Source organism: Cydia strobilella, chromosome 14 (genome assembly GCF_947568885.1).
Source record: "Cydia strobilella chromosome 14, ilCydStro3.1, whole genome shotgun sequence".
NCBI classification, from domain to species: domain Eukaryota; kingdom Metazoa; phylum Arthropoda; class Insecta; order Lepidoptera; family Tortricidae; genus Cydia; species Cydia strobilella.
The window spans coordinates 81,090-97,376 of record NC_086054.1 but is presented as its reverse complement, the minus strand read 5'-3'; the positions used below and the strand labels follow the sequence as shown (position 1 = coordinate 97,376).

General features: G+C 38.3%; 2 protein-coding genes across 2 annotated transcripts in view; one reads left to right on the top strand and one right to left on the bottom strand.

Annotated features, from left to right (window-relative positions):
* LOC134747020 (lutropin-choriogonadotropic hormone receptor) overlaps positions 1–16,287 on the bottom strand; it is a 101,026-nt gene that overhangs the window by 30,035 nt on the left and 54,704 nt on the right. Inside the window, exon 7 of the mRNA XM_063681563.1 lies at positions 9,770–9,838. Coding sequence (XP_063537633.1) covers positions 9,770–9,838 — 69 coding nt within the window. The remainder of the gene's footprint in view (positions 1–9,769; positions 9,839–16,287) is intronic.
* Positions 11,396–12,449, top strand: LOC134747037 (uncharacterized). The gene has a single exon (XM_063681595.1). It carries the CDS (start codon positions 11,412–11,414, stop codon positions 12,420–12,422), a length of 1,011 nt encoding a protein of 336 aa, XP_063537665.1. The 5' UTR covers positions 11,396–11,411; the 3' UTR covers positions 12,423–12,449.

The window sequence follows — 16,287 nt, the reverse complement described above, 5'->3', positions numbered from 1 at the left end:
CAAATCAAGCTCCTTTACAAGAACAACATCTCCAACCTTTGGTTCAGGTACAACCTGTGTCCACTTATATCTTTGCATGAAACGTGTAAGATATTCTTGCGACCAACGCCGCCAGAAGTCTTGTAACATTCGCTGTAAAAGTTGCCATCTTCTTAATGAACTAACTGGCGAATGTTCGTAGTTATGATCCGGAACAGTTAATAAAGGTTCACCTACGAGAAAATGTCCGGGTGTTAAGGGCATGGGGTCACCTTGATCTTGGATATATGTCATTGGTCTTGAATTTAGACAGGCTTCAATCTGAGTAAGTACGGTAGTTATTTCTTCAAAAGTCAATGTTGAGTTGCCAATTATTCGCTTCAGATGAAATTTACAGGACCGTACCCCAGCTTCCCAAAGACCTCCGAAATTGGGCGCTTGTGGTGGAATAAAATGCCACTGTTTTCCGTTTGTAGCCAACCAATCTGCGATCTCGGGTAGAAATGTTGATTTTTCTTCATCGAACAATTATTTTAACTCTCTGGCTGCTCCCACGAAATTTGTCCCATTGTCACTGTATAATTCGCTGCAATGACCTCGACGTGACACGAAACGCTTGAATGCGGCCAAAAAAGCCTGTGAAGTCAAATCACTCACTGCTTCTAAATGTATAGCACGAGTGGCCATACATACGAATAGACATATGTATCCTTTATAGGATTTATTACCTCGACCTTTTGATACCCTTATGTTTATCGGGCCTGCGTAATCAACACCTGAATGAAGAAACGCTCTACTCATGTTCACTCTCGGTGAAGGTAACTGCCCCATCAGTTGAGGTTTATTAGTTGCCGCGTATCTAATGCAGGTGACACATTTCCTACAATATAAATTAACTATTGATTTAAGACCAATGATATAATATTTCTCCCTTATAATGTTTATCATCAGCTGTGGCGCTCCGTGCAGTGTAACCTTGTGTGCATTTCGTATAACGAGAGTCGTCAACAGCGATTGTTTTGGTAAAATAATGGGATGTTTTTTGTCTTCATCTAATTCAGCGTAATGCAGCCGCCCACCAACTCGGAGTAATTCCAAGTCGTCCAGCTGTGGATTCAGAGTGGTAAGTACACTTTTCTTGCTTACTGATTTTCCTTGCTTAACATCCTTCCACTCCTCAAAGAATGCTTGAAGTTGACACTTTTTTATCATTATTATCAACGCATCTTCAATTTCCTTCTTCAAGAGGTACGTATGTTTTGGTTTCTCTTTACTCAGGAACCTGCGACAATATGCTATGACTCTCAGCAACTTCGTCAACGATGAGAACTTCGCCCAGATGTCGTCAACTTCACCGTGATCTTCTACAGAAGTAGAAAGGTGAGTTTTTATTTTCCTTTCTTCTAAATTTGTATTCAATTCCTTAGGATTAGAATATTGAATAACCTTTTCATTCAACCATGAAGGTCCCCTTAACCAGAGTTCTAATCCAATTAATTCAGAGGCTCGAATGCCCCGTGATGCACAATCTGCTGGATTATGTTCAGATTTGACATGTGACCATTGGTTACGGTCTGTGACAGTCAGTATCTCTGAACTCCTATTCCCGATGAATGTTTTCCAACGACTAGGATGACTGCTCAACCACGCAAGCACTATCTCAGAATCAGTCCACGCGTGTATATTTGATTTCGGTATGTTCAAAACACCCGACACTTCAATAATCAGCTTCGCTAGCAGAACAGCACCTGATAATTCCAATCTTGGAAGACTGAGTTGTTTGATTGGAGAAACTCTTGTTTTTGCTGTAATAAAACTAACATAAACTTCTCCTCTTGCATCTATCACTCGCAAGTATATAACTGCTGCAAATGCAGAATTTGAAGCATCACAGAAGCCATGGAGTTCCACTAACTTTGCGTCAGCGTTGTAGTATACCCAGCGCTTCAACCGAAATTGTGTCAGATCAGACAGATCTTCTCTATACTTCGTCCATTCTTGCAATAGCGGTTGTGGTAATTCCTCGTCCCAGCCAATACCCGCAAGCCATAACTTCTGAATGAAAATCTTTACTTTGATTATACTCGGTGCTATCCAACCTTGTGGATCAAACAACTTTGAAATATCCGAGATAACCTTTCTTTTTGTTACAGGTGCAGACATCGGAGGCAACTGAACTGCGTACACGAACTCATCGGACGTACGACTCCAGGTAAGTCCCAATATCTTGTTAGTAGCTTCTAATTTGACTTCTATCTTCTTTTTATCTTGCTTTCCTAAACTCTCTTGTTGTATTTGCTTCAACATTGCTTCACTGTTGCTAGTCCATTTTTGCAATTCAAAACCGCCCCTTTTTAGCAATTCATTCATTTGCTTGTATATTTCGATTGCTTCTTCTTCGCTCTCGCAGCCAGACATCAAATCATCCATATAAAATTCATGTTTTACTCTTTCAGCTGCTAGAGGGAAGACTTTCCCTTCATCCTTTGCAACTTGTATCAAGCTTTTTACAGCCAGATAAGGCGCTGAAGAAGTTCCGAATGTAACACGAAGCATCTTGTATTCCTTGATGTTCTCTTCCGGTGTTTCACGCCACAAAATACGCTGAAATTCTGAGTCTTCTTCACTAACCTTTATTTGGCGGTACATTTTGACTATATCTGCAATGAAACAGATTGGATACATACGCCAACGCATTATTATATGACGCAACTCTGGTTGCAATCTAGGGCCTACCATTAAATCGTCGTTTAAAGATACACCGTTCGTACGCTTGCATGACGCATCGAAAACAGCCCGAAATTTGGTTGTCTGTCTGTCTTCGCGTATGACCGCGTGATATGGTATGTAACAACCCTTTGCTTTGCTGTCATGAATTTGCTTCATGTGATTTAAGTCTAAGTATTCATCAAATACTTTCTTGTATTCCTGTTTCAGGCGCTCATCTTTCTGCGTCTTCTTCTCAAGATAGTGAAATCTCTTCAATGCAATGTCCCGTGAATGACCATCGGCGCAAGCTGGTTCACTATCTCGGAATAGAAGTTTGACAACATATCGTCCCTCTTCATCTCGTGTGGTGGTTGAATGGAAGATATCTTCACACCGCTGCTCTTCGATTGACAAAATCTTCTGTTTGTTGGTCGGCTCTGCTTCAACCTCCCAGAAAGACTTGAGCAATTCTTCTACAGGCTCTACATGTGTATGCAATGATGTAACCTTAATGCTTGTGTTTTGATCTGACTTGACCGCTCCAAATAATATCCATCCCAGAGTTGTATTTTGTGCCGCTAAAGACCCTGAGGGACATTTGATAATACCATCTTGAATAATCTTAGCATAAACCTCCGCCCCTAATAAGATATCTATCTTATTCGAAGTGTGATATTCCGGGTCAGCTAAAGTTACGAGTTCTAACTCCGGCCATGAGGTGATTGATACAGCAGTTGAAGGTAAGTACCTCGTCACTTTGTCGAGGACATACGCTGAAACACGGAACACGCAACCTGGATTGAGACGTGAACTGATTGCTATCTCTACTATGGACCTTGTTGAAGGGCCCTGTTCACCTCCCAAACCTGATGTATCTGCCCTGGTTGGTGTGGTTTTTAATCCAAGTAATTGAACTGCTGACCTTGCAATAAATGACTCTTCCGACCCTTGATCTATAAGAGCTCGCAAGAGTTGATATTCTCCGCCATTTTGTGATTCAGCTGACACTACAGCTGTTGCTAATAACTTCCGAGGTGCTACACCCTTAACAAAATGGCTGGTGATGTGTGTAGATGTTGATGGATGCTCCTCAGATGATGAAGCATTGATAGGTACCTTGATTTGACTCACAACTGGTGATACTTGGTTGCCCATGGAATGATTCGCCACCGTAGTCTGCGATTCGCCTTTTAAATGTAATAATGAGTGGTGCCTCCTGTTGCATATTTGGCAAGACGTTGTGCTTTTGCAGTGTTTTACCGAATGATTGTTACCTAGACAATTAAAACATAACCTTTGAGTTTGGACAAAGTTACGCTTGCTGTCAAGATCACTGTTAATAAATTCCTTACAACTCCTAATATGGTGATCTTGTTTGCATAAAGCACAAATTGTCTGAGCTACATGTAACATGTTAATCGGGTTTGATTTATTTATTTGATTACTGTGAGAACTATAATTGCGCTGTTTCTGAACAAAAGTGTTTGATTTTAAATCTAAGAATTCCAACGAATGGTATTTTGTTTCCAAAAACTCTTTGAATTGTTTAATTGTCGGCAAATTGTCTGAACTAGAGACCAATTCGCTGACCTTAGATTCCCATTGCTTCCTACTCTCCGAATCTAATCTCTGGCTAACAATAAAAATTATTATGACATCCCATGTACCAGTGTCTATACCTAAGCCTTTCAAGGCATTTAAAGTTTCTGTTGTGACATCTAGTAATTGCTTGATGGCATTGGAGGACTCGGTTGAAATGCCTTTTTGACCGAAAAACCGTTGTAAAATGCTGTTAACTAAATACTGTTTATTGTTGTATCGGCTTTTCAAAAGAGTCCAGCATTGCTCGTAATTATCATTAGTTATGGGTATATGTCGTAACAATTGTTCAGCTTCTCCCTTGAGATGTCCCTTCAAATAATGTAATTTCTGTACGTCATCAATCTCATTATTGTCGTGGATGAGTGATACAAATAGATCCCTGAAACTCATCCATTCTGTATAAAGTCCAGAAAATGTTGAAATGGTAATCTTTGGCAACCTGACATGACTGGTTTTTGAAATTGTAGCTTTGGACATGTGCATCGAAGTATCGGAGTTACTTGGATTTGGTTTCAATCGGCTGAGTGCATCTTTCAGTGCGCATTTATAATCCAAGTAATTTTCCTCAGTTACGTCGTATACTGTTTCTGTTCCATATACAGATTTGGCCACGTCTGGTGCTGCGTAGGCTTTAACCAATTCATCATGTCCTAAAGAAAACTTCTCCCACAGTGATTCCAAAATTTCTAGTCGCGATTCTACATATGAAACTGTCACGCGCTCCTTGGGTGACTTTCTGAAGTTAGTATGTCCTTTCGCGATGCGTACCGAAACGTCAACAAGCAATGATATTTCCGCGTCCATATTGACAATAATGAATTGAAATTACAAGTTGAAGAGTTCCAAAACAAATTCCCAATTCCGGAGATAGATGAAAATAAAAATGTTCAAAGTCCGTTGAAATTTTAAATTTTAATCGTAAGTAGTGTTTTGAAACAAAAGGGTATCATGTCATCAATACTCTTGTTGAAGGTGTACGAAACTGGTCATGTTTCCCCTTTTTCAATTTTTTGGGTGTACGAAACATACACGATTTCCCCTTTTGCAAATTTTGTTGAAAATTGTTTCTGATTATTGTTGATAATATAAACACTTTTGAATCCGTTATTGTTAATTTGAAACCTTGCGAGACCCTCGCAAAAACACTAATAATTAACTTGAATGTACTCACAGTTTATCTTCTTAGATTATGAAACTTAAAAAACACTGCACTTCCCTTTACGAGTATATCTATCCGGTTACGATAAGGACCATGAATAAATTGTGGGGTTTTTCTCGTGTAATTTCTAGTATTTTAAATGAAAATCCGAAATATGGGGCATTTCACGTCAAGCGGGCAGCAAAAAAATTGTCAGGTTCTGGATTTTGTTCATAGTTGGATTAATTGGACCTATATGTGAATTAAAAATTTTGGCATCATTACTTTTTTAATATACTGCTTCGTTAAAAATTTATACGCATTTGAAAAAACTACAAAATTTGAGGAACGGATTTTTAAAAAATTATTATTGCAATTCTTTCAGTGGATTTAATTATAACTAAATAGTGATTACTTGAGAATATTAGTTGATTTCTTTAAAAATTTATAAAAAAAGTTTTTTTTATCTTTTTTTCATATAACAAACCGGAAGTTAGTATTAAATATCTTTTTTTTTCCAACTTCGCATTTTTTTATATTTTTTATTTTTACACAATAATATAGCTTATGGTGTACTAATGTCCTATAAATTTTTTTATAATGGCATCTCGATTGGTTTTGAAGATTCATGAAGTAATTCGAAAGTACTGCGCGACGCTCCGTACTGAGCGGTAGTTCTATGTGGCAGTCTTTAATGGCCAATTACGGGTTTTTTTACTTTTGCGTAACGGAATTAAAGCACTAAACAATATTTCATCGGTTAAGATGTATAAAAGCAAATCATGTCTTATTCAATCGTGCCTTGTAGCGCTATCACTGATCAACCATATCTTGGAACTGAAAACAAAACGTTTATGTTTTAACAAAACGCTAGAGGTAACTTAATAACTATAGCTAGGTTTAGGCGGGGTATGTCACATGCTTAAGAGGTCACTTTCGAGTTAGGTCACGTTCTGAGGACGTCACTTTCTGTACGTCACATTCTGAGTTTGTCACATTCCGAGCTCGTCACATTCTGAGTACGTTACTTTCTGAGGACGGCACTTTCTGAGGACGTCACTTTCTGTGAACGCCACTTTCTGAAGCCCTCGCTTTCTGAGTACGTCACTTTTATAGCATAGTAAGATTAAAGCGTATACCTGCATGAACAATGGATACCAGCAATCATAACAGCTGTACGGCATACGGCCGTTTTTATGCCGTACAGCTAATATGATTGCTGGTATCCATTGTTAATGCAGGTATACGCTTAAATATTACTTTGCTATAAAAGTGACGTACTCAGAAAGTGACGAACTCAGAAAGCGAGGGCATCAGAAAGTGGTGTTCTTAGAAAGTGACGTACTCAGAATGTGACGAACTCAGAATGTGACGTACAGAAAGTGACGTCCTCAGAACGTGACCTAACTCGAAAGTGACCTCTTAAGCATGTGACATACCCCGCCTAAACCTAGCTATAGTTATTAAGTTACCTCTAGCGTTTTGTTAAAACATAAACGTTTTGTTTTCAGTTCCTAGATATGGTTGATCAGTGATAGCGCTACAAGGCACGATTGAATGAAAATGAATGAATGAAATGAAAAAATATTTATTTAAGATAAGTAGGTACAATAAACTTATTAAGTAACCTATATTTACAGACTTATTCACTAATTTACTATGTAAGAAACTTATCTTAACATGCTATGCAAACTCGGTATCGGTGGTCCCCGCACTAGGCAAGCCTGTATTGCGGAGGCCAGTACTCGGTGTGGTACAGATAGGGTAAGGTCGGTTGACACAACAGTCAAGTGAAAAAAAAAAAAAAAAAACTAGTGTTTTGGAAAACATGTAAGAGAAAAACAAAAATTATAAAACAAATGGAAATAATTAACTGTGGGCTACGAAATACTTACGGCAAAATACTAAACATGTTACTATTAACTTTTAACTACAAACAAAAGGTTAAATAAGCATAGGGGAATTAAAATTAAAGTAGATAATTAATAACCAAGTTCCAATTTAGTAAAATTACTTTAGTAACTCCTCCGTTTCGTCGTACGACAATCCGGTCAGCCAGTTTTTCAAGAGCCGTTTCACCTCATAAACTGAGCTGTCCTTAATTTGACACTTTTTCACGACTCTGTTGTAAATAAAACTTGAGATGTATGGGTCAAAACGACTAGCAAAAACGCTCTCTACTTCTGGCGTTTGTGTACGATACACTCTTTTTTGGAGCATAAGTGCATAGTCATTAGAAGTCAATAGAGATTTGTGTTTTCGTAGTACTATTTTAAAAATAAAAAGTTGACGCACTGTGAGTACCTTAGCATCATTATATAGACATACTGTTGGGTATCTGAATGGTCTCTTTAGCATTGTTTTGAGCACTGCGCGTTGTGCCCTTTCGACATCGATAAGCACAGTCTTTGCAGCACTACCCCAACAAGTGTTGCAGTATGTTAAGATGGACTGACACAACGCGTAATAAACAGTTTTAAGTGTTAGAATATTAGCTGCATTTCGGAGAAGTCGCATAATGTAACAGATTTTCCTTACTCGCCCAGATAAGGCGGAGATGTGATTTATAAAGTTAAGGTTGCTGTCGATTAACACTCCTAAGTATTTCAGGCAGGCTGTACTAGATATGGTAGCACAAGAGCAATTAACACAATGATTTCTGCAGGTGTGTACTTTTAAGTCTTGTTCGGTGGGTGGTGAGGAAGAAAGAGTTTTGTAAAAGCATAGGTATTTAGTTTTGTCAGTGTTGAGAGTTAGGAGGTTTTTTTGCATCCAGTCGGCGACCTGTGCCATTCCCAATTCTGCGTTCGTGAAGGCGTCTGTCCAGGTAGGTCCACGGAAGATAATTGCAGTGTCGTCAGCGTAACACAAAACTTCCGCGTTTGTCAGGCATAATACATGATTTGCTTTTATACATCTTAACCGATGAAATATTGTTTATTGCTTTAATTCCGTTACGCAAAAGTGAAAAAACCCGTAATTGGCCATTAAAGACTGCCACATAGAACTACCGCTCAGTACGGAGCGTCACGCAGTACTTTCAAATTACTTCATGAATCTTCAAAACCAATCGAGATGCCATTATAAAAAATTTTATAGGACATTAGTACACCATAAGCTACATTATTGTGTAAAAATAAAAAATATAAAAAAATGCGAAGTTGAAAAAAAAAAGATATTTAATACTAACTTCCGGTTTGTTATATGAAAAAAAGATAAAAAAACTTTTTTTATAAATTTTCAAAGAAATCAACTAATATTCTCAAATAATCACTATTTAGTTATAATTAAATCCATTGAAAGAATTGCAATAATAATTTTTTAAAAATCCGTTCCTCAAATTTTGTAGTTTTTTCAAATGCGTATAAATTTTTAACGAAGCAATATATTAAAAAAGTAATGATGCCAAATTTTTTAGTTCACATATAGGTCCAATTAATCCAACTATGAACAAAATCCAGAACCTGACAATTTTTTTGCTGCCCGCTTGACGTGAAATGCCCCATATGTAAAAAAGGCGACTGATTTAATTCCCTTGACAGATGTGAGTGACGTTGACACAATTCCTTTTTCTTTTTAATCTGAACAGAACTGATGTCCCTGCTAACTATTTAATATGTATAAAGAATCCTTATACCTATGTATAATCCAAATTCAGTATTTTGATTGCAATAAAAACAACTTGGTCTCTTTTTAAGCGTAAAGGGGACGGCCGTTTCTCCATACAAACGTGGGGACTACGACCTCTTTACATATTTACATTACAGAAAATATTTTTTTACATAATTTGATGTCCATATTAACCATAGCTATACCCCTACGTTTGACATTTTTCGATCTTTTGATACCTAATTGTAAAAAATAAGTGCGAATAACAGATTTCATACAAATTTTTAAATGCTACTAACTCTTAGATCAGCATATTCCAAACGATGGGCGCGAGCGAATATCGAGTGGGCCCTGAAACTAATCTCGCAAATGAGGCATCTGAGCGTTACCAATAATATGTTATGTCCCCTTTTTAAGACGCTAAGAGGTGGGTCACGAATTAGGCAGTTTTTGTTAGGTGGGTCGGAGCCTTTGTAGAGTTAGAAGCTTGGCTCTACAAGAGATCTTATAACTTTTTGACAGTGCGAGCCTTATGGTTTCGTCTTGGCAGCATTTTACATGAAAATGTTTTTGGTGGGATACATTAATTTACATTACACAACAAATTGTGTCAAAATATTTTCATTAATGTTAATATCCAAACAGAAAAATGAGGAATGAGGATTTGTATGAAAAGGCGATTTGTCGCGGGTGCTACAGTTTCGTCTTAAGGAATTTGTACTTTGTACTTACAAGTCCTGGAGCGCGGGCAGCAGCTGCACGGCGCTCGGCACCTCCGTCAGCAGGTTCTCCTCCAGCCGCCTGCACGAGGGAAGAAGATATTAAACACATTTATCTTCAACAATATCTATGGCTGGGTGTAAGCCTGTCCCACAAATCGCCGCAATCAAAGAGATCTAATCTTTACAACTTTAACTACTGATTGTTCGCAGTATTAGAAAACATTTCAACCCCATTGACCACCCACTGTCGTGAGACTTTATTGTGAAATAAAGCCAATGTTTACAGCGAATACAACGAAACGAGCAGCAAAGTAAGCGTTTATCGTCAGCTGCATAGCTCCATTCCCTTGCTGACAATTTGTCGGCGAGTCACGCGCGCTGCAGCCGCGGAACGCGCGATATCATTCCCGCTACGATACGCCTCACGCTCTCACGCACGAGATTGCCGTTTGCAACGCTCGTTTTGCGTTATTATTTGTCAAATAACCGTATGAGTGAAAATTGCTATTCGTTTCGTTAGTCTGTGAACTTCTCAGCTAACATTGGAAATTATTATATATTTATATTTCATATACAATATGAGGGTAAACGGTCGCGGTGTCACCTTGATACAAAGATTGCTCGTTTAAAAGCAGGATAAAGGATTTAAGCTGCTCGCGAGCGTTTTTATGACCCGTAAAAAATTTAAAATAAGGGAAGCGTGAAATAGCGTTTTCGCGCAGGTGTCAACAACAGGGGACCTCCCATAAACAACGCGGCTAAGAAGTAAGTAATATAAATCCGCAGGCTTAGTGCTCCGGCCTCGGGGTCGAAGGCTGAACCTGCGGGGGTGGGGGGCAGAGGGCGGGAGGTAACCGGCGTGATGAACGGCTTTATTATTCACCCGCACTATTTACTATTGCCTACTTTATTCCGCGGTCTACGGCAAATACAGATAAGACGCGAATGTGTACACAAATTGCCCAAATTGGCTGAGATCGGTATCTTTATGGTGTCGTGTCGGAGTCGTGTTGTGTCGTTCCGCGACGCGGAGCGGTCGTAAACACTTTACTCTTATCTTAACCATTTGCGGGTGACGGACGTCCCCGTCCAGGGTTTTATTTCATAAGTAGGTACATAAGTAATACTATTTACACAAAACCTGAACGGTTTGACAAGTAGCTTTTGGGTCAAAATTCTTTTCTTTGTCTTGTATTTGACCACTCTGTCACGCTTCTATTTTTATCTTTTATAAAATAAATAAAATAAAAATTGGGTGCTATTGCATGACGTTCTTGCTGTAGATTTATTCTCTTGAGAAAAATTTAAAACTAAATTTCACCCGATACAAAAAGCTCCACTCCGTCTCATTTTTTGGGGACAAAAAACAAGACAAGGAAAATAATGTTAGAGAATGCAATCACGTATCAAGATTGGTGATTCGAGATCCCGCACGAAAAATCTGAATCGAGATTGGGTGTTTCGAGATCTCGACCGTCAGACTTTCGAGATCGAGATTAAAACTCGACGAGATCAAGATTTGACAAGCTAATTTAAAATGCGTTATTTTGATCAAAAATATCGAAGAATTCCGTATATACTACTTAATTAGGTTACATCATGTTATATTTTGAACATAATTTCGAAGAAGTTCCTCTACTAACGCCGCGCTAATGAAGGAGATGGGCGATAGTACGCACGGTGTCGACTCCGACATCGAATCGAACACGGCATTCAAGCCTACCTCCACATTGGTAGCGCGATCTCCGCCGCATAAATGCACATCAAATCCTGATTTGTCATCGGAATTTCGTAAACGTAAATACGACAAAATGACAAACATATCAGAAGAGGTCAAGGAAACGATCGAACTTAAGTTTTCAAGCTTGCAGGATAACATTACTGCCACCATAAACACAGCCCTGGCCGCCGGCTTGGCAACTGAGCTCGCTAAAATCTCCAACACATTGAGCCAAATTCAACTCGACATTCAAAAGGTTAATCAAGACAACACCACCATCAACCAAACATTAGATGAAGTCAAGAATCGCCTGACACACGCAGAGGATTCACTTCAATATTCCGGCTCGCGTCAGGACTCTTATGAGGAAAGACTGCGTTCTGTTGAATCCAGCATGTCGTCATCACAAGGTCAAGCTGACCGTATCCAGACTCTTGAACGCAACATAGATAAATTGGAACAACAATCGCGAACGAATAATATTGAAATATGCAACATGCCTGAGAAGCGAGGCGAAAACCTAATTAGTATTATCAGCGACATAGGAACCGCTATAAAATTTACTTTTACGCCCAGTGACATCGTCTCAATACATCGTGTATCGCATGCCGACCCCAGCTGTAATCGCCCGAAAAACATAATAGTGCGTTTTACCTCGGTTTTACTACGTGACAATATTCTGGCTGCGTTTCGCCTTGCGAAAGGACTCAATACTTCGCAAATAAACATAACTGGATCCCCGCAAAAAATATATCTGAACGAGCATTTAACACTTAAAAACAAGCTGTTACTACGACAGACTCGTGAAACAGCCGCGAAGCACAGCTTTAAGTATGTATGGGTCCGACATGCCACTATATTGGTCCGCAAAGATGACACTTCACCAATAATAGCTATACGAGCTGTCCACGAGCTAAGTAAGATATCGCCGAGTAGTTCCTGACCAACATAGATCTAGACTTTTCACTATCTCAATGATGTGTTGTATTTTTGCCCTTATTTTAATTTTATACCAGTGCTGCAGACATATAATACCTACCAGTAAACTATTAAAGTCACGCGTTTTGCGCGCGGGCATTTTATTATTTGTGTTTAAAGAATTAATAACTATCCTACACAACCAAACACGTAAGTACCTAAAAGTTATGGGCGGGCGTTTTATTTTATCAGAGATCATTATTTTACTGCATTACAATGTTACATTAATTTTCCGTTTTAATCAGTCTTATATTATATTTCAACGCAATAATGGATAGTATTTTTTCGGTCTACTATCAAAACTGTCGAGGCCTCCGTACTAAAACAAACACTTTATACATGAACATTTTATCGCACAATTATGACGTAATAATCTTAACTGAAACATGGTTATGCCCAGAAATAGCGAATAATGAGTTTATTGACACTCGGTATGTAGTTTTTCGAAGTGACAGGGATCGAACGGGCAGCGGGCGCGGCGTCGGTGGCGGCGTGCTTGTGGCGGTGCTGCGTGAACTTGGCGCCGCCGTCTGCTCTCCGCTGCCTACGCCGCTGGGCCGGCCGGCGCTTTCGCCGCTCGTTGATAACATTGTGATTGCCCTGCCGCTCGGCGCTCGCCATAAACACATTATAAGTGCGGTGTATATTCCACCCAAACAACCTACCATAACATATGAAACACACTTCGAACAACTGCAAACTCTGCTTTTACAAGCAAACGCAAAAAGTTATTGGATTGTAGGCGACTATAATTTCTCGACCTTGGCTTGGAAGAAATGTGGAAATTTCGCAACTCTGTCTCCGGGTGAACGAGAATCTAACCACCATAAGTGTCTTATTGACTTTATTTCTGTATTTAATCTCACACAATATAACACATATTTTAACGCGGGCGTTAAAATTTTAGATCTATTTCTCGCGAACAACTCTGACTGCACCAGCGCACCTGCCCCCCTCGCACTTGTTCCTCCGGATGCCCATCATCCACCATTTTATGTTATTATGACCCTACCTAATTCCCATAATAAAGCGTTGTTCCCTAAACCAATATATAGGTATTGTTTTAACAAAGCTGACTATTCTAATATTAATAGCGATATTGATAAGATCCCATGGTCGGACCTCCTAATGGATCTCTCGGCGGATTGTGCTGTCTCAACGTTTTATGAATGCATTTATAAAATTAAAAAGGACCAAGTTCCCTATAAGAAAACACACTCAAACACATTCCCATGCTGGTTCTCACCTGCATTAATTCACATTTTTAAAAATAAAAACAAAGCATGGATCAAATGGAAAAAGTACCACAATTTGATTGACTATGAAGTATTCTCAAAGTTAAGAGACAGATTTAAGACAGAGACAAATAAATGTTATAAAAGATATCTGGAACGAGTGGAGGACAGTATACATGACAACATAAAATATTTCTGGACCTATATTTCTAATCGAAATCATTCATCTCATATACCTAACACTATGAACTATCAAAACGTAACCTCTGATAACAATACACATATTTGTAATATGTTTTCAGATTTTTTCCAGTCGGTCTACCAGCCCTCCACTGTACCAGAGAACTTTAATGTTCCGGAAAATAACCCAACATCTAACATTAACATACACAACCTGCATATCTCAACCAGCCGCATATCATACGAATTGAACCATCTTGATTTATCAAAGGGTCAGGGTCCTGACAATATTCCCCCAATATTTCTCAAGAACACAGTTAAAACAATAACTACACCTCTCGCTATTATATTTAATAAGTGCCTGAGTGAGGGTGTCTTCCCTTCTATTTGGAAAACCGCAAACATAATTCCAGTGCACAAAGGTGGTTCCAAAAATAACGTAGAAAATTATAGACCCATATCAATCTTGTCCACACTGTCAAAAGTCTTCGAGAAGTTAGTACATAAACTGATTTATCCAATTCTACATACTCAAATTATTCCTAATCAACATGGTTTTGTCCAACATAGATCTACAACCACTAATCTTCTCGTCTATACCTCATACCTATTTGAAAGCCTTGACAGTAATACGCAAGTAGACAGCGTGTATACTGATTTCCGGAAGGCTTTTGATAGGGTGGATCATCGACTGCTATTAGAAAAGATTGCTTATAATGGTATAAGAGGAAACCTGTGGCGCTGGTTCAAGTCCTATATCACAAACCGAACTCAGAAAGTAACAATTAACGGATGCGAATCGCATGCTATTAAAATCAGTTCTGGCGTACCACAGGGCTCAATTCTGGGTCCCTTATTATTCACACTATTTATAAATGATATTGGTACTTGTTTTAAATTTTGTAACATCCTTTTATACGCTGACGATTTAAAAATATATCATACAATCTATGACGAAAACGATTGTAATAAATTTCAACAGGATCTTGACTGCTTCTCAGACTATTGTGCTGCAAATAAACTTGAGTTAAACCTTGATAAATGCAAACTTATAAAATTTACCAAAAAAAGATTAATTATAAATAGCTCGTACATCTTATGTAACGCAAATCTTGCAATAGTTGAATCTATAAGGGACCTTGGAATCACACTTGACTCAAAGCTGCACCTTGACTTACACATAAATAGCATAATAAGTAAAGCATTCAAGATGTACGGTTTCGTTATGCGGTCTAGTACTGAATTTCGACGACCGAATACTTACTTGCAATTATTTAAGTCCCTAATTCGCTGCCACTTAGAACACGCTGTCACAATTTGGAACCCCTACTATACTAAATACTCACAGGCTCTCGAAACAATCCAAAAAAAATTCTTAAATACTATGCACTTTCGATGCTACAAACATAGATTATCTTACCAGCAGTTACTAAAAAAATATGATCTGTTAGATTTAAGTTCCAGGCGAATGTTACTCGAGGCTATGGTACTGTACGGTCTCTGCAACAACCACTATGATTGTGTTGCCCTTAACAATAAGCTCAGTTATAAAGTGCCCACCCGTAGTATACAGCGAGAGGCGCGCCCGCACCGGCTGTTCGTAACCGACCGCTGCCGCACCCACGCCGGTGAGCGCGCTCCTCTTCGCAGGCTCGTCCATACTTATAACACACATTTTAACCATCTGGATATTTTTGGCTGCAGTACTGGTGTATACAAAAAGCTTGTAATAGATGTACTTAGAGATAGTAACTAAATGTAATATCTATATACATATATAAAACGTAAGTTAGTACCTATTTTTTTTTTATATAACGTAATACTGCATGCACTTCACTGTTAACTGGTTAGCGTTAAGGTTTTTTTTTTTTTTTTTCTTATCTTCTTCATGAATTTATAATGTATTAATAATACTTATATTTTCTTTTATCAATGTCTCCCGGAGCCTTAAGCTCCAGTTGTATATAAGCTCCGAATAATCAAAATTTTTGTATTTATTAAGTGGTGAACGGTGTTGGTCACACATACTGTAAATAGTGTTAAAACTACTATATTTAAGTTTCCCTTGTAGTGATTGTTTGTTTACCTAAATAAATTGAAAAAAATAAAAATAAAATAAAAACAACTCATTAAATCAACATTAAAAAAAATACTTAATAAAAAAAACAAGAAATATATGTATAGCTCTAATTTGCATGCAACTAATGCAACGATTCTTCCGCACAGAGCGCGCCACAGTGCTTTTATTGTCAGGCTGACAAATGTGACATGTTGTGAAAAAAGAAAAAAGGGAGGGGAGTCACATACTTTGTGACGTCACTTAAACTTCACTTGGATTTTTTTGTATTCACTGTACAGTTATATAATAAGGTTTTACTATGATAAATCGTTCTTATTCGTGTTTTTTTCTTATTT

Coding starts and splice junctions, on each gene's coding strand:
- LOC134747037 (XM_063681595.1), top strand. CDS start 11,412: ATGAAGGAGATGGGCGATAGTACGCACGGTGTCGACTCCGACATCGAA.